The 26551-nt window shown below is 39.2% G+C and overlaps 2 protein-coding genes across 9 annotated transcripts in view; one reads left to right on the top strand and one right to left on the bottom strand.

Annotated features, from left to right (window-relative positions):
• Positions 1 to 20941: 20941 nt before the first annotated feature.
• Sh3glb1 (SH3 domain containing GRB2 like, endophilin B1) overlaps positions 20942 to 26551 on the bottom strand; it is a 34890-nt gene continuing 29280 nt past the window's right edge. For 4 of the 8 annotated variants that reach the window (XM_058579014.1, XM_058579015.1, XM_058579018.1 and 1 more), the window contains 3 exons: positions 23941 to 24044; positions 21768 to 21996; positions 20942 to 21405 (listed from right to left, as the gene is read on the bottom strand). In XM_058579014.1, coding sequence (XP_058434997.1) covers positions 21298 to 21405; positions 21768 to 21996; positions 23941 to 24044 — 441 coding nt within the window. In that variant the 3' untranslated portion in view covers positions 20942 to 21297. The remainder of the gene's footprint in view (positions 21406 to 21767; positions 21997 to 23940; positions 24045 to 26551) is intronic. The other 4 variants (XM_046443283.2, XM_058579016.1, XM_046443284.2 and 1 more) reach the window with 1 other exon arrangement.
• LOC124091987 (high mobility group protein B3-like) lies at positions 24177 to 24831 on the top strand. The gene has a single exon (XM_046443286.2). It carries the CDS (start codon positions 24244 to 24246, stop codon positions 24829 to 24831), a length of 588 nt encoding a protein of 195 aa, XP_046299242.1. The 5' UTR covers positions 24177 to 24243.

Below are 26551 nucleotides of genomic sequence, written 5' to 3'. Positions count from 1 at the left end.
TGTAAGCCACTGTACTCAGCCGTTGTAACCAACTCCTGTGTGTTGTTCATAGCTTTGCATTTTCAATCTGATATATAATCTCTTGCTTACTTTTCACTGATTTCCACTGTGTTGTTAGGTGCATGAGGTCTGATACATATAACTCACACATATGTGACATGCAGTAGTCAAAAAGCAATGCTTCAAGGCTAGAGATGTAGCTCAGTGGTAGAATGCTTGCCTAGCATGCATGCATGAGACCATGGGTTTGGTTCAAGAACATGACAGAAAACAAAAAAGCAACACTTCAAGGAAACAACTAGGCTTTTTTTTTTGTTTTGTTTTGTTTTGTTTTGGTATCAGAGATATAACACAGGGGTGCTTTACCACTGAGCCACATCCTAGCATTTTCATTTTTTTGAGATAGGGTCTCAATAAATTGCTTAGGGCCTCATTAAATTGCTGAGACTGGACTTTGGATCCTCCTGTCTCAGCTTCCTGAGTCCCTGGGATTACAGGTGTGTTGCATGTGCCTGGCTGTTTTGACTTTTTTGGCATTGCAACTGGCAAACGACATCTCGAAGGACAATTTAGAAATAATAATATTATTTAGTATTGGGGGTCCTTAAGATTAAAGTTGTTATTTTCACCTTAAAAATCTGTTCCAGCGGGGATGGGGTTGTGACTCAGTGGTAGAGCTCTTGCCTAGTGTGTGTGAGGCATTGGGTTAAATTCTCAGCACTGCATATAAATACATAAAGAATAAAGGTCCACTGACAACTAAAAAAAATTAAAAAAAAATCTGAATTCCAGTTATGAAATCCTTCATGATGGATGCTACTGGCAGCATACCCAGCACCCATTCCTTGCTTCTTAGCTAAGAGGACTCTGATTTTCTTTTCGGGTATCTATCCTTCCCTCATGAATCTAGGGGACTGCATCCCCAGCCTTTAGGATATCCTATAGGTCTAAGCTAATTATGGTCATCCCATTCCTCCTGCCACAAAGGTTTAGAAATGAAATGACCCGAGAATGAGACTGCAGAAGGGACTGAATCTCCTTAGGCTAAATATAATTTTAAGGGAAGGGAGGAGGAGGTTGCTTTTAGGACAATGACTATATGTTAGGTAAGAGCAGAGTGTTTTTTTTTTTTTTCCTAATGTTAAGTCAGTGAGGTCAGAAAGAATGTTAATTTACTTCTCTTGCTTTGCTTAGACAAGATAATGCACTTAGTACTGCTTGGTTTGTCTCAAATGCTTGGCTGCCTCTCAAAGAGCTTTTGATTTGGAGAAGGGATAGGACAGGGCGTTCCCAGTCAGCCTTATCAGTACCAGACAGTACTTAGACTGCAGCCTCAATTGAGTGTGTGCCCTTTTGTGAAACCTTTAAAAGGCTGGGTCTGCTTACAGAGCCATTTACTGTGGGGTCCCACAAGTCACCTTCCAGGGATGACAGAGCATCTCTTTAAGTGCATGTCAGTCAGTAAGCAGTAGTCTTTCATTCTTAACCATTTCTAACCCAAGAAATACTATCTCTGTGAATTGGATGGTCAGAAGAGGCTACTTAGAGGAATCCATTCATTTTTTTTTTAAATAAATTCAGGCTTTCTCAAAAGGTTTCCACATCTGTACCACAGCACACAGAAATGTATTTGAGCGACTTGCTCAATCCTTCCAAACATGGTAGACAGCTAGTGCCATTCTTGATGCATACAAAAGCAGTTCATTTGTACAGTAAGGGATGGGGCATTAGGACTTTTCTTTTATGGAACTCCAGTTCACTTATTCAATATATCATTGAGTGTCTACTATATTCCAGGCATTCTAATAGCGAATGGTTATACAGTAGAGAACAAATGAAGTCCTGCCTTTATGGAGCTGGAATTCATGTTCAGGATAAGTATAAACAATATACATCATATTCCTGGGTCTTAAGGAAGACATGGGATCTGCAGAGTGGAAGGGAGAGGCTATTTAGCATGGTCTGGGAAGGCCAGGTCATATGGAAATAGATCAGGAAACTGGCAGCTTTCTGCTCCTTCCCAAAATGAGAGGGGCTAAAGGGCAGGTGCTCCTCAACTCTGACCTCTGAGCCTCATAACACCTAAGTACATGCCTTTTTGTCTATGGGGTCATGGTCAGGGACAGTCCTGGAGTCAGGTGTCACTGAGAATGGGCTGGGAATTTGTTGATAAAGTTAGGGATCTTGGCCCACTGGAAGGGTAGATACTTACCCACAAGGTATGATATAGGACCCTAAAGGGATCCTTTGGCCCACAGATTCTTTTTTCTGAGAGCTTGTTAAAGCACCCCAACACCACCTTTATCTACTCCTTTGGCTTGAGGCACAAGTTCCCAAACTTTCTTTTTATGGCACAATTAGTGTCTCAATACTTTTTCTCATGGCTCTTCTAAGCCAAAAGGGATATCTAATAGTTGTGTTTATTAAGTAGGTAAGTCCAAATAACTTAATAGTAGTAATTTGTGCACGATCTGACAGATGTCTCTGTGTTTCCCCTGAAAATTTTTAAAATATCCCATGGTGCCCCTGTGAGTTCACGGTGGAGTGTGTGGCATATGTTTGTCATCGTGGGCTCAAGGCATAGAAAGTGCTATTAAGCTATAAATGGTCCTTAACAGGGATAACTCATTATCAGCCCTGAATGCCAGATGCATCCATCTGGTCTGCTGGAGAGAGGGCCGAGCTTAAAGAGATGGGACATTAAGTTTTGATGGAGGGAAAAGAGAGAAAGGGCAGGTTATAAAGTGCTGTAGGAGTCAAGAGACCTGTCATGGGAAAAGATGCCTTTCAGGAGGAGACAGAGGAAGGCAGTGAGCCCTTGTGGGAGTCCTCAATGCCACAGGAAGTGAAGGAAGGAAGGTAATGATGGTGTGGCTACAGGTTATGTACCCCTTAGAGGCTCTGCAGCCCCAAATATATTTGCAGTCAAGTGAGAGTCTCTGCAGTATGGGAGGCCACATTGATGGGCTTGCTCACAACTTCAGTGGATTGGCACTTGGGTGTCTGAAAGTCCCAAACATGTCCCCACTCTTTGCCCCTCCTTTTCCACCTCCTCTGTGTATTTCCAGGACAGGTAGGAAAGACAACCCCTGGCATCCCATTCACTTTGTTTCTGTAAACATTGACCAGATTCTACCCTGAGACAGGTGCTCAGGTGCTAAGGATAAGTGAAGAAGTTTATAAGCTTGGAGTCCCAACACCTACCTAGAAGTTCTTTAGATCCTTCTTCTCCTTCCCTCTTGGCTGGGGGATATTCAGGTTTATCGGACTTTAGGGAAATATGGATGTTTTCATTGACTCTGTTCCACCTACTGTCTTTGTACTTTGACAATTTCCTTTCTCTGACCCAATACATAAGGAGAGACTGAGGGAGAACTATCAAATTTCAAAAATTCTAAAATGATAACGATTACAAGGTACATCCAATATTTATATATCTTTAAGGAAGAAAAAATTATGCGAAAATGTAAGATATCCTTGATTTTGAGGTTTATCTTTTGAAATGTTAAAATATAAAAGACAAGGTGTGTCTTAAAATGGATAAATACGGTGACACTGAGTAAACATCTATTATGATTAGGCATTTGGCTAGGCACCATTTATGTTCTCTCAGTTAACCCCTACTTTCTGCACCTACCTTGGTGATCAGTCTCTGCACCACAAAGACATATTCAAGGGGCTGGGGATGTGGCTCAAGCGGTAGCACGCTCGCCTGGCATGCGTGCGGCCCGGGTTCGATACTCGGCACCACATACAAACAAAGATGTTGTGTCCACCGAAAACTAAAAAATAAATATTAAAAATTCTCTCTCTCTCTCTTTAAAAAAATATTCAAAATTTTGCTCTATGGTAGATTAATCTCTTAGTTTAGGTTTCTCCAAAGCAAATCCTAAGTCAAGGACTTATAGAGGAATATAGTTATATGTGAGGTGATCCCAGGAAGCAGGTGTGAAGGAACAGGGAGGGAGAAGGCAAAGTTAATGGAGTGTGCATCGCAGGGGTCACTGTCTTAGGCTACAGAGGCTCAACTCTGCAGCAACCATTAAAGCCTAGAAGACGGCTTCCAGGACAGTCTATCTAGAGGATGGAAGGTTGAGGTGTTTGTCCAATGGCTGCCATGCTCCTTTGGTTGAGAGTTGTCCCTGGGGCTTTATTTCTTCTTCCTGGCCATACCTGCATGTGGGATGAGTGGGATTCTTCAGTTTTGTAGAAAGTCCTGATATAGAAGAACAAGCAGGGTAGCTTGAGGGGAGACACTCTTACAGTAGACACTATGATTGATTGAGGGGATGTGATGCAGGGCAACAAGAGCATCTGCCATTTCCGTGAGAAAACACAGTGGGTCTGAGACTTCTGTTTGTGCTTGGGTGGTTTTGAGACCCATTTCTATTACTTGCCTAACTTACTAGCTGGATGAATCAGGGAACTTGGATTCCCACGTTTTTGTCTTGGCTTTGTGTGGTCTTGGGCAGGGCCCTTCACTTCCCAGGGCCTTGGCTTTCTCTGGTTGAGTGTTGGAGGTGGACTACACAAATTCTGAGCATCTCCTTAGTCAAGATCTTGACCCTTGACCCCACCTTCTATTGAGCTATTATACCAAATTTGAGTTTTGGCATCAAGCACCTTGGTACCCACTTTCTTCCGTTTTAAAATAGCTCCTCAAAGCCCACATGAGTGGAAAGAGTCTAGATTGGCGTTCAGACTGGTTCTTCTGACTACTTCAAATAACCCTGTTTCACTCTAAAACACATAAATCCAATGTTCTTCTTTCTTTAATCTTTTTATTCACTGAAGATAATTTTATAGAGTGGCTACCATGTGTCAGGCTCCACACTAGACTAGACTTTGGTGTGTAGCAGCAAACAAAAGGAGAAATTCCTATTCTTTTGGAATTTACATTTTCATGCAGAAGGACAAAGAACAAACAAATAGTTAAGTACTGAGGGGAGATAGGTGCTGTGAAGGAGAACAGAGCAGGGAAAGGAAATCGGAAGTGGTGGGTGCCATTTTCTACAGGACGCAGGCTAGTGGCCAGAGGTCTTTGCCCACACCTTTCATTACTGTGGTAGATGTCTGAATGCCAACCTCCGTAACTTTTCTTTTCTCACAGCTGAAGGACCTTCCTTAATCTGTTCCCCATACCCTCCATTTCTGGGTCTTGTGCCATAGACTATGTTTTCCAAAGATGACTTAACAATATCTCCTCCTCCACTTGCTCTTGTGACTGTGATACTCCTCTGATCAATAGGAGAGGTCTGTGTTCTCTCACTTTGAATCTGAGTGGGCTTGTGACATTATGGAAATGTTATGTGGCTTCCTAAGCTGAGTTACAAAAGGTGATACAGCAAGCAAGGACTTGGACAGGTATTTGCATACCCATGTTCGTAGCAGCATTATTCACAATAGTCAAGAGGTAGAAGTAACCCAAATGTCCATTGCCAGATGAGAGGATAAAGAAAATGTGGTATATATACAATGGAATATTACATAGCCTTAAAAAAGGAGATAACTGTCATATGCTGCAGCATGGATGAACCTTGGGTACATTGTTCTCTGTGAAGTGGATCAGTCAGATGTGTGATTCCACTTTTGTGAGGTATCTGAAGTAGTCAAATTCATAGAAATAAAAAATAGAATGATGATTTCCAGAGGCTTGGGGTAGGGAGAAATGGGAATTGTTGTTTAATGTAGATAGAGTTTCATTTTGTGAGATGAAAAAGTTCTGAATATTGATGAATATATGAATACACTCTGTATTACAGAACTGTATACTTAACAATGGTTAATATAGAAAGTTCTATTATGTCTTTTTTAAACTACAATTATTTTTAAAAAGGTGATACCACTTCTGCTTTGTTGATGTTAAACTTGAACTAGAGTCCTGAACCACCACAGAGGGGTTCTAGTTGTCCTGAGGTCACTTCCTTACTAAAAGGAAGCCCAAACTTGCCTGTGCTGAGTGGTAAGTGGTCCTGAGGCTGTATCAATAGATATCTGGCTGGCTCCCAGCTTCTCCAGTCACCCCCTGACTGCAACCTCATCACAGACCTTGAAACAACTGCCCAGCCAAGCTCTTCCCAAGTCTCTTATTCACAGAAACCTTAAGAACTAATAGAGGAATCATTCTTTTAAACCACTAAATATTGGCATAATTTGTCATGCAGCAACAGCTAACTAGACATCTGGCCTCATTTTCTTAGGTCAAGTCTAACCATAGACAGGAGTTTAGTTCTAGCCTACCATTCTGCAGTGGCTGGGAGTCTAGCCCTGTAGATTCAAGCTCTTTGGGGACAGAGGTCTATGTTGTTACTGTAGTAATTACAGCCTTACCCCCAGTAAATATTTCATTCTATAAATATTTGCTGAATGCCTATCATAAACTAGGGACTGTGCTAGAACAAATGAAGTCTGAGCTGTGCCCCTTGCTCTGATAAAGGAGATCAATGAAGTTATGGCTCAAAAGAAAGAAAGAACTGGTGTGTTTGGAAAGAACACAGAAACATAATTTAGATGGGAGTAGAGTTGGGGCAGGAGCCTCTGAGTAAGTAACATTTAAGTTCAGGTTGGAAGAATAAGAAGGTCTCAGCACTGGAAAGAATATTTGAGGTCAAAGGAACAGTAGCCAGAAAGAACTTGCTAGGTGTAACCTACCTGATAAATGTGTGCCTGCACTTTACCCAAACTGTAGGTGTGGTCCAGGTGTGCTCCACTGGTTTCTAATTCTGTTTCAACTAGTGCTACTAGGGCAAGCTCTTCTCGTGGAGCTGGTGAAGTGTGAAAGGCAAGCCTTTTGTGCTTTAACATGCCTGCTGTTAGAGTTTGGATATGGTCCATGTGCTGGAAGCTCAATTTCCAGTGTAAAGGTTTTGAAAGGTGGTGAAACCTTTAAGAAATGGGATTTTAGGAAGTGATCAGGTCATGGCTGCTCTTTGGGATGGTCTTTCAGAGGATTAGGCCTCCAAAGAGTGAATTAGTTTCTGCAAGGGCAGGTTATAAAAGAGCAACCTGGCCTCTGCCAGGTCTATTTCTTTCTTACCATGGCTTCATTCTATTGTACATTCTTTTACCATGGGATGCTACTTACCAGTGGTAGCTCCTCACTGGAAGCTGACACGGGTATCATGCTCTTGGATCTCCAGAACTGCGAGCTAAATAAACCTCTTTTCTTTATGAAGTAACCAATCTCAGGCATCCTGTTATAGCAATACAAAATGGACTGACACCTACTAACATCCCACTGGACAAGACAGATCACATGGTTAACCCACCATCAATGGGAACAGGAGGGGGCCCTCTTTCATGGAGATAAGTATATGCCTACTTTTTGGGAATAATTTCTACATCTGTTGAATATCCCATATCCTCTACTATCACTACTATTGCCTAAATGCTCATGTTTTATCTATCCTATTTCATTTGTAGAAAGATGTACTGACGCCAACTGGACTATTCCCCCAGCATTGCTAGCTGGGTGGTGGGGCCCCCTCACCTGTCGTCTCCAACTATGCATATCATCCTATGCCAATGTCTTGTTGATTATCCATCCTGCTCATCTGCCCCATTCTGCAGTGCCTAATGGCCCGTACTGGCTGTGCTTGCCTTTGACAAGAAAATCTGATGAAAATGAAAGGCGCTGGCAAAAATCATGGAGATAAATTCAAATAGAATCATCTTGGCTGATTAAAACGCTGAAGAAGAATTGAACTGGAGCTGGGTAATAAAACTCACTTATCTTATAGGGATGCCATGAAAATTAGCTAGCCAGTGTTCATGGTTTGTACACAAGAGAACATTTGTTATCGATTTACATACAATGTCTCTGCTGTGTCTTCCAAAAGCCTCTTCAGCTAATGTATAACAGGAAATGGTGAAATCAAATGTTAAGTTTAGTACCCATCCATCCTGCCTTGTCTTTTCTTTTTTTTTATTTTGGCCAATCAAAGAATAACATCGGGGTGGCAAAGACAGCAATGCTTCCCTTGGTAGTGGGATGGAAACAAAGAGAGCTGACTCTGGACTTGGACATTTCAAAGAATTGCAGTTTAGGTCGTAAAACACCATTGCATTCATAAAGTGTGGTTCATTAGGTTTTTGATGAAAACTTCAAGGGGCATCCATTTCCCCCCCTCTGTTCTCACCCCAATCCCCCCATCACCATTAGAGACCATTTCAGAGTAAATTATGGCCTGTTCTCAGGCCTGAGTGTTCAGGGCCAGCTTCACTTGGCTGCCTTTTCCCTCCTGCCGGTCGTGTTTCTCCATTTCACAGCTTCTTAGCTCTAACCTCTGAGGGTGAAAAAGTGGAATTGAGGAGGAGGGACTAGAGCCCATTCATTATGCCTCTTATTGGTGGCTGGGGAAAGGACTGCAGGAAAGCAGGCTGCAATTTTTGCTTCCGTTAACAGAGGTGAAGGAGGAGGTCCTGCTGCTGCTATGAACATTACATCAAAGTTTAGATGCAGACCCCTCTTCCTTGTAATCTTGCCTTAGCATTGTCAGTTACAACGGGCTTTTTGGTGGGTTTTGGCTGTTTCCAGAGTCAAATGATGTGGTGTAATGATAATGGGCATCCCAAGAAGACAAGCATTTGATGGGTGCTAGGTACCAAGCAAATCCCTTCAGGCAAATTATCGAATCCCCACAAAGACTGTACAGGTGAGAATTGTGATGGTCCTTATTTTACTGAGAAGTTAACTTGCCCCAGATCATGCTTCAGAGCAGCAGTCGAAACTGTGGAGGAAGGAGCAACTTCTTTTTTCTCTAGTACAATCAGCTCCCAGCTACCCCCAGATCCTTTCCTTTCTTCTGTCCCCTTCCTCTTCTGGAGGCACAGAAGATCCTATGGATGTCCCCCTTCCCACTCTTCCCCACCTTTGTGGAGGGATCTCCGGGTTCCCATCAAGCCCCATACCTGCTGGCTCGCACTGTGGGAGTTACCTCCTTCGTGGACCCTCCACCCAGCCGCCAGTTCCCTTCCTAGTTCTCAGGCAGCAACTACAGGCCACTGAGGGAAGACAGCAGTGACTTGTCACCCTGGCTTTGGATGCAAAGTCCTGGGCTCTGTTCGCCCCTGTAGCTTTTGGAAGTCTTCTTTTTTATGCCTGTTACTTGAGCCTAATAATTGTGCTAACTGCCTAAAGCAGCTGTGAAGGTCACATGTACACGCAGATCACTGTCAAGCATTTGGTAAGTGCTCCTTCAGTGCTACCTGTTATTACTTCCTATTATGTACTTGTCCCTACCTTGGGATGAAAGGGCCTGGAAAAAGTCTGGGCTCTGAGAAATTTAAGGGTCTTCAGCTCTACACTGTTCTGGTTTGGCTGCACTACGGATTTTCAGGAATGTTTTAGATAAGAGATTTTGGTGCACTGACCTGGGAGTCTTATCACCATTTTACAGTATGTGAATAAGCTCTGTGTTTCAAGCTCTTGATTCTCTAGAGATCCTGTGGATAAGTTACTGAGGTGAACAGAGTAGACTGGGGACAACAGGCGAGGTGCTTCTTTCTATATCACTGACAGGCTAGAAAATGTCCCTGCTTACACTCTGGTAGGGTTGGGACCATAACAGTGGGCACCACAGGGTTTGAGGAATGAGAGGAAAGAGGACCCATTTCCTGGAATAGCGCCCCCTGGGCAGTAACCATCAAACTGTGCTGGAGTTGTTTGTTCAGATGTGTTTCAGAGGCTGCACTGTACTTTGGCTATAGAAAGGATGCCTCTGCTCCTATCCATCCCAAACATTGACCAGGCTACATGGTATCATAGTTCATTGGGGGGCCCTTTCTAGAAATTGAGAGTAAGGCTTTCAGAATTAGGGATCCCTGGATCAAAGTCCAGGCTCTGCTACTCTACCAGGATATGTGATTTAAAAGCCTTCATTCTCCCTTTTGTAAAACACAGATAAGAGTAGTACCTGCCTCACAGGTTGTGAAAATGAGATAATGAGTGTAAATCACTTTTATCACAGAGAGAGGGACCTGGGAAAGTGGTAGGGAGGACAGGCAAAGTAATCCTGGCTTGGCCACCCTGCCTGAAACCAAGGTTCCTATATCAGTAATGCAAAGCTACCACAAAAAAAAAAAAAAAAAAGTGACCACAAGTGGAAGGGGATCTCTCAACTGCAGCCAGGTAGGGTTCTAATGTAGACATGTGGCTGCTCGGAGCTCTACAAGTTTCTGGATCAGTACCAATATTTGTTCACTAACAAACTCAGGGATTTTTGAAAAATTTGCTTTAGAATGTATGTACCGTTGGTGGATATGTGCTCTCTAACCTAGGGAAATACAGATACGAACAATGGTTGTCCAACTGTGAAATAGTCAACTGTTACTGACTTGTTAGAAGGCAGTGTTCTAACAAGATAATTTAAAGCCACAGAGTTAATCCAACTCATTAATCATACGCAGGCTAGTTGTTGTGCTATATGGCAGTGAAGCACAAATAGTACACTATTTACAGAAATGAGTGCACTTCTTTTAATTTCTCGCTTGACCAATCACATTTTCCACTGTTCTCTTTGTTAGTTGCTTTATATCTCTATGTTCAGTGTCATTGCTGATGCATTTCCCATCTCCTATCAAGTCAGGCTTTCTATACTGCTGCTCTTCTTCTTTCACCTCCGAGGGGCATTCTTTGTCCCCCAGCCCCTGTGGGTCCTTGAGCCTCATTAGCTCTCTTAGGGCAGCTGTCTGGGTGTTGGACAGCTTGAGTTTACAGATTTGGCTTAAATTAGCCTAAGTGGGCATCATATTGATAGTTAAAAGTGGAAATGGATTGTGAAGAAAGGCCCAGAGTGATGGCCTCCTGTATTTGACAGTCTTAGGGTAAAGGGATGGAGGCAAGAGCATCAAGAGAAGGGAAAGGAAAGGTAGACTCAGTTTAGGAAATCTCTAGAGACTCGGGAGCTCTGCTGTGAAAATAGCAGGTTCACACTTAAATGTCTTTAAGTTTCAGTTTTCTCATCTGTACAGTGGAATGTAGGGCAGGCCCAAGATGGCTGCAATTAGGCTCCCTTGCAGAGGCTTCTGGTGGGCTGTTTGTTTTTTAGTATGTAGTTGAATAAACACCCTGATTCAGCATATGAATTCAAGGTCATAAACATTCACTTGTGCCAAAAATTTACATGTGCCCACTTATTTAACCTTTTGGCAGTGTACCTTCTTTGTCTGGCCTGCATGTGAAAATGGCCTATGGAGCCAGGCAGTGTAATCCCATCAACTTGAGAGGCTAAGGCAGAAGGATTGCAAGTTGGAAGCCAGCCTTAGCAATTTAGTGAGGGCCTATGCAAATTAGTGAGATCCTGTCTTAAAATGAAAAATAAGAACAGGGGATGTGGCTCAGTGGTTAAGCACCCCTGAGTACAATGCCTGGTACTAGAAAACAAAAACAAAAACAAAAGGCTTCTGGAAACAGCTCAGGGGGCTATATATGGAACTAATTGGGTCAAGGGGATGACTTGGGGCTGGAGCTGGGGGCTGGCTGGGGGCTGCTGCCACCTTCAAATAAAGCATGTCTATTATCACAACTGTGCCTTCCATTGTCTTCCACCTGTCTGGTCCTAAATCTTTTTTTGGATCTGAGCTGTCCTTCCACAGAGGACAACAATTCCTACTGTGTAGTGTTGCAAGAATGAAACTGGATGTATGTAAAGCACTCCACTCAGTGACTGGCACCTTTTAAATGCCAAGGAATGGCACTTATTTTGTTTAATGATGTGCTCTTGTCCTGCATATAACCCCTTCATTGGAAAGTGACTGGCTAGAAAGAAACGATAAAATTATATAGATTTCTTACTTTGATAAGAGACAAATTGTATACAAGCATATTCTTTCCCTTCTCGCTTAAGTTTGGAATAAACTTTGGAATAAATTCATGGGTTCTTTTCCCTGTTCCTGGCAAAATTATGTTCTGAGCCTTTTCACTTGCTTATCAAATTCTCACTAGTGAATGGCCTACTAATTGATAGTAAAATGGTATTATATTTCAGTTTAATTTAGTAGCCTGGAGTAATATTTTGGGACCTGTCATCATTCTCTCTCTCTTTTTTTCTTTTTTGAACAGGGATTGAGCCCAAGGTACTTAACCACTGAGACACATCCACGGTCTTTTTTTTTTTTTTTAAATTTGAGACAGGGTCTCACTAAGTTGCTTAGGGCCTCACTAAATTGCTGAGACTGGCTTTGAACTTGCTCCTGTTCAGCCTTCTGAATCACTGGGATTACAGATATATGCCATCATGCCTGGCCCATTATTCTCTTTCATTGTTTCTACAAGTGAGTCAGCTTGAAAGTGAGGGACAGAAAAGCCATTTTAGCTTCTCCGCTGTATTTAAATTCCTGGTTCTTGAACATGTACATTGGAATCACGTGGAGAGCTTGTTGAAACACATGATGAATGGGCCTCAACCTGGTTTTATGGGACCTGAACTTCAGGAAGCCTGAGTTAAGCCAATGCTGATTTCTTTGCACTTTCAGCTGTGATGATAACAGGGCCTGCAGATCCTAGCTTGGCTTCATGAAATTTGTAGGTATTTTTAGTAGGTTAAATAATGGTTTATAGATAGATACTTTATGTTAAGATAAACATTTTTTTTCTTTCCCAAGAAAAATTACTATCCCAGAAGCGCAGACAATAAAGAGCCATTGACCATATTTGGGGGCACATATAAAAATATGGGTGTCTGTGTTAAACACTGATTAAGAGCTTGAGCTTTGAACTGGGAAGACAAGCAGTGAGACCAGCTCTGCCACTTTCTGGCAAAGCTGTAAAATTCTGTTTTCTCATCTGTAAAATGGGGGCAAGTATGCTTTCTTGCTAGTTTCAAAGAAACTAGCATAAACAAACACTATAAATGTTATTAATACCAATAAATGTTAGCAGTATTTCCCAAGGGAATATAAAAATCCCCAAGTGTTTAAAACAGTGCCACTGTTAATATATGCTCATTAGAACCTACTAGAAAGTTGGAGCATAACTTTCTGAGTTACAGAATCCTACCCTATTGCTATTGCTATAAAAGGTAAGGTGAGGTGAGATCAGTCCAGGAGGGATTTCCAAAGGACTATCTCACAAGTTGTCCTTCAGCCTTTTCTAGAAAATTCAGACTGAGAAGCTTTGTACTGTAAAATATGAAGAAAATAACCCCAACAAATTGCTGTCAGTAGAATTGTGCATGCTTTTAAGTTAATCACTTGCAGTTTAGTTTAAGTATTAACACGTGAACAACTTTGACTTTTTAGGGCATGTTAGGATGCAAGAGCTAGAAGGAACTTCTGAGAGATCATCTAGTTTAATATTTTCATTTTACAGATGAGGAATCTATGGGCCTAAGAGGTTAAGGGAATAATTTGCCAGAGGGTACATAACCACAAATTTAATTTCTATTGGACTTGCTGCCTAAATCTCAGAAAGAATGGCTTATGATAAACTATTCTAAAACTGCAATTATTTTAGTCTCCTGCAACATGTAATTGGTTTATAGCCAAACACTCTATGCAGAATGTGAATTCATTTATAGTTTCCTAGGGTTACATTATGAAACATATTTATCTTGAGGTATTTATCAGGAAGGTGCATGGAATAAAGCTAGCCATTTATTGAATGCATGATAGGAATTGTTTTATGACCACAGCATAAAATAGGCAACATATACTTTGAGAATCTCAGGTCAAAATGATCACGGTTGTTATCTATGATATGGAATATCAGAACTTCAATTGCCCTATTTTTCCATGTGTAGAAGCAGACCCTAAACTACTTTTTGAGAAAAACCTTCTCTAATACTCCTTTTTGTAGAAGTACAATGACTTTCTAAACGGATTTCAGTTATTTCTGGTAAAAAAAAATTTAACTCATTTTCTATATAATTGATTAAAGTGTAGGAATTTGTACTCCATGTGCTCACTGAAAATCAGTCTCAAGCCGGGAGCAGTAAAGCATGTAATCCTAGCTACTAGAGAGGTTAAGGCAAGAGAATTGCAAGTTAGAGGTCAGCTTTAGCAACTTAGTGAGACGCTGTCTCAATACAAAAATATAAAAAGGGCTGGGGATGTAGGTTAGTGGTAAAGCACCCCTGGGTTCAACCCTCAGTACCTTAAAACCAAACCAAACCTAAACCAACCAAAACAAAAAAGTCTTAACCTCAAACCTTCAGCTGCCAAATTCTTGTGAAAAGCTTTCTTATGAGAAATATATATTTAACGTTGCTTGAAGACTGTGTAGTCCATTCATTACTTTAGGAATTCTAATAGGGGTAATATAGGAGCTATAAATTTGTTAAGTATTTACTCTATGCGAGTTATTAAATCAAGTCCTTACATGCATGCAGTTTTGTTTAATTCTCACAACTGGTAGTTTACTCTCTTCTGTATTCATCAAATCACCCAAGTTCTTGTTAAAAACCCAAATTGCTGTGCCCCATCTCTAGGACTTCTGATTCAGTAGGGACCTGAGACTTGGCACATCTAATAAATTCCTATGTAATAATGATGCTGCTGGTTTTTTGCTACAAACTACTTTTTGCCACAAACCTAGGAGTTATACATTTTAATCTGTATTTCATAGACAAAGAAACAGGAATTGAGATAATGTAACTTGTTCAACACACAGCCAATAGGTGGTAGATTAAAAATTGGTATCTTTGATTCCAAAGTCTACAATCTTAATTGCCGAATAGGACACTTTGGGCAAAATAGTAACATTTTATAGCAATAGCAACAGGGTAAGACTCTGTAAGTCTTAACACTCCAAATACGTTAAAACATGTGGATGTTGGGAGATGTTCCTAAGCAAAGCCAGAGTGTTGGACAGTAATATGCCCCTAAGAGGGACTTAAGGTAGAAATGGACTAGATATTGAGCAGCTTCTGTCACTTAAGACTATAGGGCAAAGAAAAGTCTTGGTGCTGGGTCTGCAGTGTTCACTAGTGGAATTTATCTACACTAGCTGCCTTAGTGAGGGCTTTCTCCTGGGAGAATTGACTGTGTGCGTGTAAATTTTAAGAGCCCTTGTGCTTTAAGTTGTGCTTTCTGAGACCCTGATCTGAGTGTAATGGGGAAAGAAGAAATAGCTCTCACCATGCCTTGGTGTTCTGATTGTCTGGAGCAGCAGTGAGCAGGCACTGGAAATTGTACATACCACTGAAGGAGAGGGCTGGTCAGGGGTCAGCAGGAAGCTGCATCTGGGTAATTTAAATTTTCTTGTGTTCATCCAAATGTTGAAATGGGTTGGTCTCTGGGGCTTTGCTATGATTACTGAAGCCATCACCCTGGGACCCTGACCTTTTTAGAATTCCCATACTTCTCTAAGTATCTCTTAATATGGACATACGAATTCTGTGTTCTCCATTTCCAGAGATGCTGAACTTACTGTCTTCTATGTCAGTCTCTCACAGGTACAGGTTCTGTTTTCCAAGTATAAAGATCAGCTGTGGCCAAGGTTGGGTCAGTTTTAGAGGGGAAGTATATGGTAAGGCTGACACGCTCCCCTCAATATTTAAAACATTACCACATTTATACACTGCTATAAAAGCTTAGTAAAGTTTTTACCAATCTGCCACTGGACACTTTGGAGGATCTGGTTAGATTACTTGAATACTTGACTGAAAAAAATGAGCCAGATGCTGTAAGAACTTCATTTTGTAGGAGAGCAGGGTGTACAAGGCAATGCCCATTTATTGTGACTACTGATATTTACTCCACACAGGTTAACAACAGCAACTGCTCCAATACACTTTGGAAACCCTAATAAGTTGTTTATTATATACCAGGTGCCAGCTGCTTTGTTAAGATAGTTAATCCTTTCAAATGTACCAGGTGGGTTTATATTTTCATTCTAGAGATGAACAAGGCCCAAAGAGATTTATTGACTGACATAAGTCAGGCAGCCAAGTGGGAGAGCTGGTGCTCTGCCTACTTTCCAGAGTCCTACTTTCCCCAGTATGGCCATGCTCCCTGAAACCATTGCAAGTAAGCCAGCATCAAAGCTACCACAAAATTCCACTCTAGCTAAGGTGGTTTTTCTACCACACCTCAGCAAAAATGAGAAAGTTGATAATCCTAAGAGATAAACAAAACAACAAAAACAAGAAGCAGTTAGTATTACAAACATTTCCAAAGTATCACAAAAATATGACAGAAAGGAGAACAAATGTCTAGCCAGAAAAATTAAGACCGACATTTGTTTTAATTTTGCTGGGTCTTTTAATTTATCTTTTATCCTTTATTTTATTTTGGTATCAGGGATTGAACCCAGGGGCACTTAACCACTGAGCCACATCCCCAGCACTTTTTTATATTTTATTTAGAGACAGGGTCTCACTGAGTTGCTTAGGGCCTTGCTAAGTTGCTGAGGCTGGCTTTGAACTCACGATCTTCCTGTCTCAGCTCTACAGCCAATGGGATTACAGGTGTGCGCTATAGAGCCAGCCTACACTTTGTTTTTAAACACTTTTAAGAACATTCAGTTGGAAGTCCCCCAAAACAAAAACAAAAAACAAGTCCTTCTTGCCCCCAAATCCATAGCATTCCTTTATAAACTGGAGTACTTTCTTTACTAGTAATTCCACTTCAAAGTATTCATCTTAAGGAAATAATCAGAAACACACAAGATTTTAGCAACACAATGTTCTTTAATTTATTAGTGAAAAACTGGAAACCTAAAAATTCAACAGTAGTTTAATAAAATGTGGCACATATGATGAAATATCATGCAGCCATTTAAAAAGATGTAGAAATATATATGACATAACAAGATAGTCATGGTACTATTGAGTGAAGAAGTTACAAAATGGCATGTACAATTTGATCCCATTTTAAAAAAATCTAAAAATGAACTGGAGAGTCTGGAAGTCCATATGCATAATAGTGGTTCTCCCTGGATGGTGGAATTTTATTAAAACTAATTTTTTTTCTTTTTGCCAATATGGTTATGACTTGTATTGTAAAAAAAAAAAAAAAGCACTAAGAATTCTTAAAAAAGTCTCCTTCAAAGTAGGAATGAGAGAGCTTAGCAACCTGAGGCACAGGGATATACATTTTAGTCCAATACTGCTTTAATGATTTGTCAGGATGTTTTGATGTTAGACACCAATTAAAAGGCACTGTGCTGAGTGGAAATGTGTGCAATAGTAGTGCTTGTCTTTCTTTAGGCTGAGGGATCCTTATTCCTAGAAACCTTCCACAGCGCCTAGATACTGGCATTCTAAGCAATATTTCCCTGACACTAAAACATGCCCTTTTACTTTTACACCCACTTATAATATATACTAGTAAGTTTCCTATACCCTTCAGAGTAATGATGGTAAGAGTTAAAAGGCAGACAGGCAAAAGTTTTCAAGTGAGGTCAGATAATAATCCTGAAGGTGAAAGGCAAGTTCAACTGCAGTGGTTCTCAAACTTTAGATTGCAACAGAATCCCTCAAATGGCCTGTGATAACAGATTGTTGGGCCCCACCCCCAGAGTTTGAATCAGCAGGTCGTGGAGAAGACTTAGGAATTTCCATTTTCCCTTTCATTCAACTAATATTTATTGAGTACGTACTATGAGCCAGGTCTTGTGCTAAGAGGAATTTTGATCAAAAGATTTAGTGTTTATTTCAGAAAGCCTGTGTTCTAGAGTAACAGATATATGCTAAGTAAACAAATTATAAAAATAACTAATTAAAATTATTAGTGTTAGAACACAGTAAAAAAGATGAGATTTAATCTTAAAATAGTTAAAAAGCTACCACACAGGATACTAACAGTAGTTTTAGAGGACCCTGAAGACAAAAGGTAAGTATAAATAAAAGTAGAATCTTTAAAAATGATAATTAGCATTTTTAACAAGTTTCTAGGCAATGCTGCTGATATTGCTGATCTGGATGTACACTTTGACAACCACTGCTCTAATGAATAAACTTCCTAATTAGGATTCTGTGGGAGAAAGGGAAGGTGTGGTCACATAAATCCCTCCTACCTTTAGAGTCTCAACATGAGATAGGAGCCTCTTAACCATCTAGAAAACGAGTTAAGGCAAAGTTAGCTTTTAGGCCACTTGTCCATTATGGCTCCTCACTCAGGCTTGAAGGGCAACTAAGGCAACATACTTCAAAATTTCAGGGTTTGGGAGATAGGGTAGGGATATTTTTCAGGAATCCCATCAACAAAGCATGGAGGTAAACTGGACCTCTCTGGGTAAGCTCTTTATTTTTTACAGTTGATCTCAGAAATGTCCTCCCAATAGCAGTTTCCTTCTGTTCCCTTGTTCTGGTGAAGGATAACAGCAGACTAGGAGATGGGCTGTAGCTCATTAGGAACCCTGGCCTCAAGTTTCTCATTTCCCATGTTGCCCAGAGTGAGGTACATTTCCATTTTTGGGACTTCATATCCTGTGATATGATTTTTTTTATTAGCACCATAAAAAAGTTTTAACACTAACCTTGTAGGTGAGATTGCCTTGAGAATAAAGTAGATACAATCTAATCACTTTTTCTGTTTGTAATAGAGACTACAAATATTTCCAAGTTTATTATTTCACATGTATGTGCACCTTTCACATATTACTGTACTTCTGGATTAAGCTCAGAGCCATGGGGCTTATTTAAGCAATTCTGAATTGTACAACAATTATTTGCTTTTTTAGTACTGGGGACTGAACCCAGGGCCTCTCACATGCAAGGCAAGTTGCTCTGCCACTAAGCTGACTCCCCAGCCTCTGAATTGCATAATGAAATAACAGGTTTCCCAAGCTTTCTTCCATGCCTAAGGACATTCTTGGGCTATTGCCTGAGAAAAAAACCCCAACCTATGATTTTAAATAAGCCAATACCAAAATGAAAAAAAAAAAAAACCCAACCAAACAAAACCCCATTAAAATGAAAAGCAATAAACATAAGAACAAGCCTACATATTGTGCTGTTAATGGAAGTAAAAGGTATAAGAAGCCTTTGCATGTATTAACACTATAGTAAACCAATAATGTATAGGAGCCTTCAATAATCAATATTCACCTGATAGAAAGCAGAAACTTCTGATAAATAATTTATACTGACTGTGGTTGTGTTGACCCTGCATCCAGGTCTGATTTAAAGAGGGTAGAGAATGGAATTGATAGGGAGTAAGCAAAGCATGGATTTAGGAGGTCCCTCTTGTACGGTCATAAATAAGGCCCACAGTCTGGGTAGGACAGGAAGGTAAGGGGATAATAAGAGGAAACTGATATTTATACAATGTGTTTACTATGTGCCAAGTCTTTCCCTAAAGATCACCTGACATAACATTTGCTGCATAATCTCAAAACAACCTAAAGTGGCATAATAATTATCCCCATTTTATTCAAGAAAGGGCAGTTATATGTCTGAGTTGAAGCTCAAAGAGTATGTGAGGAAGGCTGGATATGAACCCAGGATTATTTCACTCCATTACCCATATTCTTTGCCTTTCACTATTCTACTTTCCATAAACCTTATTTAAAGTTGCTGTTTAAGTTGACCTGAATTTTTTTAATGATCTTTCAAAGCCTAAATCTAGACTTACATAACAGATGGTACTCTAGTCTGTAAAACTTCCTCTCTTAGGGCAAAAAAAAGCATCACTTTTTGGATCTAGAGAAAACTAACCAGCCTGAGCAGCTTCGGGGGTTACATGTGGCAATTCACGGTGAGTCAAAGCATCCTGTACAACTATGAAATTACACAGGAATCTGTCTCCTAACAGAAATAAAAAGGGCAACAGCTACAGTTAAACTTTTTACTGAACTAAATTAACATGCTTACCAAGCTCTTATTAGGATCTCTTAACACAAAAGAATATTTTAAAATGGTGTTCATTTTTTTAAAACTACCAAAATATATCATTTTGATAGATTAACATTCTCTGAATAAATGTACTACACTGTTGCATTTCATGCTTAAGACTGAACTACTTATGATGTCTTGGCTCTTAGCCTAGAGTATCTTTTCCCCTTCTACCTGGAACACTTCCTCCCAAACCATTTCTCATTCTGCAGTTTTGAGTTAGGTGATTCCTAAACACAATACCCTTTATTTCTTCCATCATTAACACTAACCCTATTATAGAACAACTGCTTTATTTTTCTGTATCCTCTAAGAGGAAAAGCTCTACAGAGGAAAAGAACTGTGTGCAATATGGTAGTGTCCCCAACTGATCAACATAGTACCTGGCCCTCAATAAATGTCTGCTAAGTAAATGAAGGAGAACAGAAGTCCTAACACAGGAAAAAACTTCAACATGCTGATTTATAGCAACTGTTGATTGCTAGCAATGTCCAAATAGCAATTCTCTGGTTCCAAATGAATTACTAATAATTTTAATAGTGTGTGATTCAAAACCAGAGATCGGAGCCCTAGCCAAGATAATCTACATTCACTAATAAATCTTCAAAGTGTTATTAGTAAGCTCAGAATAACCAAAAGTTTGTTTTGTTTGTATATAATTTACTCAACAATGAACACAGCTGCACTAATCCATATTTTTACTCACATTTTACTTGTTCAATAACTAATCCTCTTTACTGAATTATGTTCTTAATGAATCCAATTCTGATTATGCATTAAATTGTGGCAATCAAATAATCTTATTATTTTTAGTAAACTCAGTTTGTTCCAAATGTATTAGAACTTTAACTATAACTCTTATCAGAGAAATATGGTCATGCTATTCAAGGATTAGTTGTTTTTAAATTCCAAAGAAACAATTCAGTAGTATTCAAACAAAATAAAACAAAAGTAGTCCATTAAAACATAGTATTGAAGTAATCTGATTCCTGTTGACCAACAAAGTAAAAATGGTATAATTGCATTTCTGTTTATGGGAGCATTTAAAAACATATTCTTCACAGAAGAGTTTGTATCCGACAGCTCTTTTTTAAATCAAAAGTTGAAAACAAATTTTAACTTTACTCTTTGGTTATTAATTATACCTAATAAATGAGTCACTGATATCAATTCACAATAAATTTATTTTACATAAAAGAAAAGCTTGCTGTTAATGAAAAATTCAGTAGAAAACAGTTCTGCTTTAAGTTGGGGCTCAAGTATAGAAGCTGTTAGTGAAATCTCAGTAGAAAGAGAATTTTGAAAGAAAACATTCTTGGCATGAAAGCTCTAACATAAATTCTGTAATGAAATATTTACCATGCAACTTTATTGGCAGAAAAGCCAGTTTCTGATGACTGGTAAATTTTTCTTTCAGTCTCTTAAGACATTAAAATGGAAGATACTTAAAACTGCTCTACTTGGAGTTAATTATATATAAATAGGGTGTCATGATGGGTAATTTTTCCATAGGTGCACCTATTTAATTGAGCAGTTCTAAGTAGGTAATTGGCACTTTGCCCTTCTGATTTCCCCTTTCCCCCATTAGCCAGTCTGAATCCATTCCAACGACACTGAACACAGTGATCACCTACAAAATAAAATATTTCAAGTTATTAACTATATTAAAAATAAAACTATAACAAACCAGATTGGTATTTAATTTGTTTAAATTACTTCCTATAAGTGGACTTTAAACATTATCAATTTTGCTGAAAGATTAAGGATTTTATTGGAGGCATTTTTATATATCTTCAAGTTATTTGGCAGTTAAAAGTTTAAAATATTTTTGTGATATTCAATTATATTAAAATTTCATAAAATGTCAATATAACCACCTGAAAGTCATAAAATATCCATGATAAACTTTCTGAATAAGTAATGAGGAATTTGAATTTTGTTATTATATGTCAAGCTGTGATATAATTTTCTTCTCATACCCACATTACTTACCTCATCTGCCAGAAGTGATAATTCAGTACTGTTCGCAGCATCATAATCATAGAGAACTCTAGCCTTCCTGCTGCCACTTGACTCCTTAAGGTCATTGAGGTTGGACGGAGAGGTGATTACTATGCCACTTGTTGAAGCCACAGCAGGAGAACCAACTGCATTTGCTAAAGAAGATGGCACAGGTGTCCCAGAAGTCTGATTGTTGTTAGAAAGATAACTGGATGGAAAACTGTGGGAAAAGAAAATGTTCAATTAACTATTTCAAAGTGATTAAAGTTCCTGAATGCCACCACTTGGTGGCACTGTTTATCTTCTACCTCCAAAGGGACAATTTGCAGATGTTAATTATTTTATACTTTAATGATTCAAGTTACCTCTTGCCTCTTGGGCCAATTATACTAGAGACAATTCAGATGGTTTTCAAATATAAATCTTGAAAATTTGTTTCAAAGCTGTCTTTACTGACTTAAATATAATGGCTACTTACATCCCAGAAAAAAATGATTTAAGTTTTTTTTTTAAGGTTTCTTAAGTTAATGCTTTGAGAAATATTAGCATACTTAAACTCTTTTTATGTAAAATGGATCAATCACATTTTCCAATTCATTCCAGTAATATTTATTGAGTACTGCATTACTGTCATAAGCTGAAGACATAAAGATGAAAGGATACTATTTCCTTAAGGATATATAAATAAATGAAAGGATAAGACATTCAAATAATTCATTATGATGGATAATTATAATGAAATACAAAATCAATATATAGGGAAAAATTCTCAAGTTCATTTTATTCTATTTTTTAGAAAAAAAGTTTAAGTAGCAATCAGTGAAATCTTGTGATTAATATGCTTATGAACAATTTGAAGACAGATTTCTATTTTAAGGCTATTGCTTCACTAATAATACTAACTAGAAAACAGTACAAAATGACTTGTTTATAATCATTTAACTTCAAACATTTCTAAGGTAAGAAATTATCTATGAAAATTCATATTTAAGCCACCTCCTCCCCCACATGCTAGGGATGGAATCCAGGGCCTTGTGCATGCTAGGTAAGTACTATATCACTTAAGGAGCTACATTACCAGCCCCTTACTGAAGTTTAAAAAAAAAAAAAAAATTCTGTGATGCTGGGATCAAACCCAGGGCCTTATAAATGCCAGGCAAGTGCTCTACCACTGAGTTTTGCCCCCTAGATCTTTCAATATACATGTTCTTAGTTTGCCTAGAATATTCACCCTACCTTTCTTCATTTAGATGACTCCCACTAAAATAACTTCACTTGGAAATTTTGCTAGGCACAACTGAGTCACAGTTAAGATATCCTCACAACACCCTGCACTTCTTTTACTTTTTTTAATTTATCATATGTCCTATTCAGCTATTGTGTGTATTCCCACCTGGACTTTTAAGTATTATGATAGCAAGGACTATATTTGTCCTATATGTTATTTTGTACATTACAATCTAAATTCCATAAAGGCAAGTATTCTTGCCTGTTTTGTTTGATGCTGTAACCCTAGAATATAACAGTGCCTGGCACATGGCAGGTATTTCTGAAGAATGAACGACTGTGCTTTACATACTATTTTGCTTTACTCAGAATAATCGTAACAGAGAGCTTGAAGTCTTACAGAATATTAAAAAACTTTTTTTTAAATAGTGATTATACAAATTTGTTTATCTTGAAGAGTACCTGTCAATGAACCTATATCTCCCTCAATGAACAGCAAAAAGTATTCAGTATCAAGAAAAAAGTGAAACCTCAAATACTTCTAAAGCTTTCTTTATGTGGCACTAAAAAGGTATTCATTTAAATTATCTTCTCATCCCTATTAACCTCTGTGTCAGAAAAGCTCAAAATGTTTTGTTATCTCATTAGTCTGAACATTATTTTCCTTTAAAATAAAAAAAATTAAAAATCCAACTCTAGGGGTTGGGGTTGTGGCTCAGTGGTAGAGCACTTGCCTATCATGTGTGAGGCACTGGGTTCGATTCTCAGCACCACATACAAATAAGTCAATTAAAGGTCCGTTGACATATTAAAAAAATACAACTCTATGTAAACTAATAAAAGCCTTTTGATTCTTCTAATCTTCACCATTGCTGTTCTTGTATAAAAATCTGAATTTCTTCTCATATCAGGACTTAATATGCAAAGAGGAAATTACCACCTTCCCAGTTGTTTCTGGAGGTCTAACATGTACTGGTAACACTGTGCATAGTAAGTCATCTGGGCTTCTACAAAGTCATTCAGACAGCGGAGGTGATGGGCCTATGAAGGAAAGTTAAGAGTCAGTTTTAGGTTCTTAAAGTGGTAAATGCTAAAGATGGGACAAGGCACTGTGATATGCAAGAATCATTTTACTATGAGCCTTATTTTTAAAATCAACCTCAGTGGAGCTCGAGGCTGGGAAGTGCTGAGCCGCGCGTCATGCCCTGCGCTGCCCAGACTAGCGAACAATACAGTCAGGATGGCTAAAGGTGACCCCAAGAAACCAAAGGGCAAGATGTCTGCTTATGCCTTCTTTGTGCAGACTTGCAGAGAAGAACATAAGAAGAAAAATCCAGAAGTCCCTGTCAATTTTGCAGAATTTTCCAAGAAGTGCTCTGAGAGGTGGAAGACAATGTCTGGGAAAGTGAAATCTAAATTTGATGAAATGACAAAGGCAGATAAAGTACGCTATGATCGGGAAATGAAGGACTATGGACCAGCTAAGGGAGGCAAGAAGAAAAAGGACCCTAATGCCCCCAAAAGACCACCGTCTGGATTCTTCTTGTTTTGTTCAGAATTCCGCCCCAAGATCAAGTCCACAAATCCTGGTATCTCCACTGGAGATGTGGCAAAAAAGCTGGGTGAGATGTGGAATAACTTAAGTGACAGTGAAAAGCAGCCATACATCACTAAGGCTGCAAAGCTGAAGGAGAAATATGAGAAGGATGTTGCTGACTATAAGTCTAAAGGAAAGTTTGATGGCACAAAGGGTCCTGCTAAAGTTGCCCGGAAAAAAGTGGAAGAGGAAGACGAAGAAGAGGAGGAAGAGGAGGAGGAGGATGAATAAAAAACTGTTTATCCGTCTTCTTGTGAATACCTTAGAGTAGGGGAGCGCCATGATTGACACATCTTATTTGAGATGTGTCTGTTACTCTCATTAGGTTTAATTTCAGAATTTGATCACGATCATATTGTAGTCTCTCAAAATGCTCTAGCAATTGTCAGTGGTTTACATGAAGTGGCCCTGGGTGTCCAGAGCACCCTAAAACTGTATCAAAGTTGTACATATTTCCAAACATTTTTAAAATGAAAAGGCACTCTTGTGTTCTCCTCACTCTGTGCACTTTGCTGTTGGTGTGACAAGGCATTTGAAGATGTTTCTGGCATTTTTTATTAATTTGTAAGGTGGTGTTAACTATATGGTTATTGGCTAGAAATCCTCAGTTATCAACTGTACATATCTATAGTCTGTAAAAAGAACAAAACAACCGAGACAAACTCTTGATGCTCCTTGCTTGGCGTGGAGGCTGTGGGGGGAAGATGCCTTTTGGAGGGGCCGTAGCTCAGGGTGTGCACTGTGAGGCTGGACCTGTTGACACTGCGTTGGGCATCCATTTAGCTTCAGGTTGTCTTGTTTTTGTAGTAAGCAGCATTCTGCTGCCTTTCTTAGTTGTGGAAAAAGGGGGGTCAGCTGGCATGAGAAGTGTTTGAATTTTTTTTTAGTTAAGTACGGTAGATTTTAAACTTTGTTTTCAAACAAACTGTAGAACTCTTCATTGTCAGCAAAGAGCTACTGCATCAATGAAAGTTCAAGAACCTTCTGTACTTAAATGCAATTTGCGACGTTATGTTATTTTTTGTATGTTTAGAATGCTGAAATGTTTTTGAAGTTAAATAAACAGTATTACATTTTTAAAACTGTTCCTCCCTATAAATCTGGTAACTTCTACTTTACTCACATGGTCAGCTTAGGACTGAGATGAAGGAGGGGGCTACTTGAAGTTACTGCATGATTTGTTGTACCTGAATGGCATTAAGATGAAGTGTAGACCAGTGAATGTAGTGACAGGCAAGGGCCAGCATCCTTCAGTAGTGTTCAGGAAGGCAGGCAGGTGGGATGGGGGCCAGCTAATTCCAGATTTTACTTCTTACCTTCGGCTTCTACATCCCCTTTTGGTGTCAAATGCATTGCTAAACAGTAAGAATGTCTTCCAGAGTATATAGGGTGTAAAACTTCATACCTTATTTATTCTCACTCCTCTCTGACTCCTGCACATGTAATGGGATGCATAGTTATTTCTTGTGCTCAACATTTGAGGAGGCTTTAAACTGCTGCTTGTCTCCTAGACCCCAGTGAGGGGGGATGGGGTGGGGTAGGGGACATTATCCGTATTTTGGCCCTGTTTTCCTCATTCAAAAAATCAGACATTCCAAGAAAGTTTCTTAAGTTCCATCTTGGGTCACTTCAGCAGGCTGATAGGATCAACATTTCTAAGCAGTAAATGTATCATGAAATAGAGAGTGGCCTACCTGTGATTTGAGCTTATTCACCAGAAATGTAGATTGTTGTTCAATGTTCTTAAACTGAAAGAAGCTTGGTTTGTGTTTCAGTGGTTGTATTAGTAAATGGTGTTAACATTTTGCCCAGGTTAGGATGGGGGTGGTTGCTACAGTGGCAAATGGTGATACTAAATATCAGTGGATGGCTTATCTGTACTTCATTGAAGTAACAAATGATAATACTGTTGTGGATGAGTGTCAGCATTGCCTAGCATTAACACTAGGAT

The sequence above is a fragment of the Marmota monax genome, unplaced genomic scaffold, assembly GCF_021218885.2.
Source record: "Marmota monax isolate L192 unplaced genomic scaffold, Marmota_monax_Labrador192_F-V1.1 WCK01_AAM20220418_F8-fsc00046, whole genome shotgun sequence".
NCBI classification, from domain to species: domain Eukaryota; kingdom Metazoa; phylum Chordata; class Mammalia; order Rodentia; family Sciuridae; genus Marmota; species Marmota monax.
The sequence above is the reverse complement of the archived record's forward strand: the minus strand, read 5'-3'. Positions and strand labels throughout refer to the sequence as shown.

Bases quoted from the DNA above. Each gene is read 5' to 3' on its own strand.
- LOC124091987 (XM_046443286.2), top strand. From the start codon at position 24,244: ATGGCTAAAGGTGACCCCAAGAAACCAAAGGGCAAGATGTCTGCTTAT.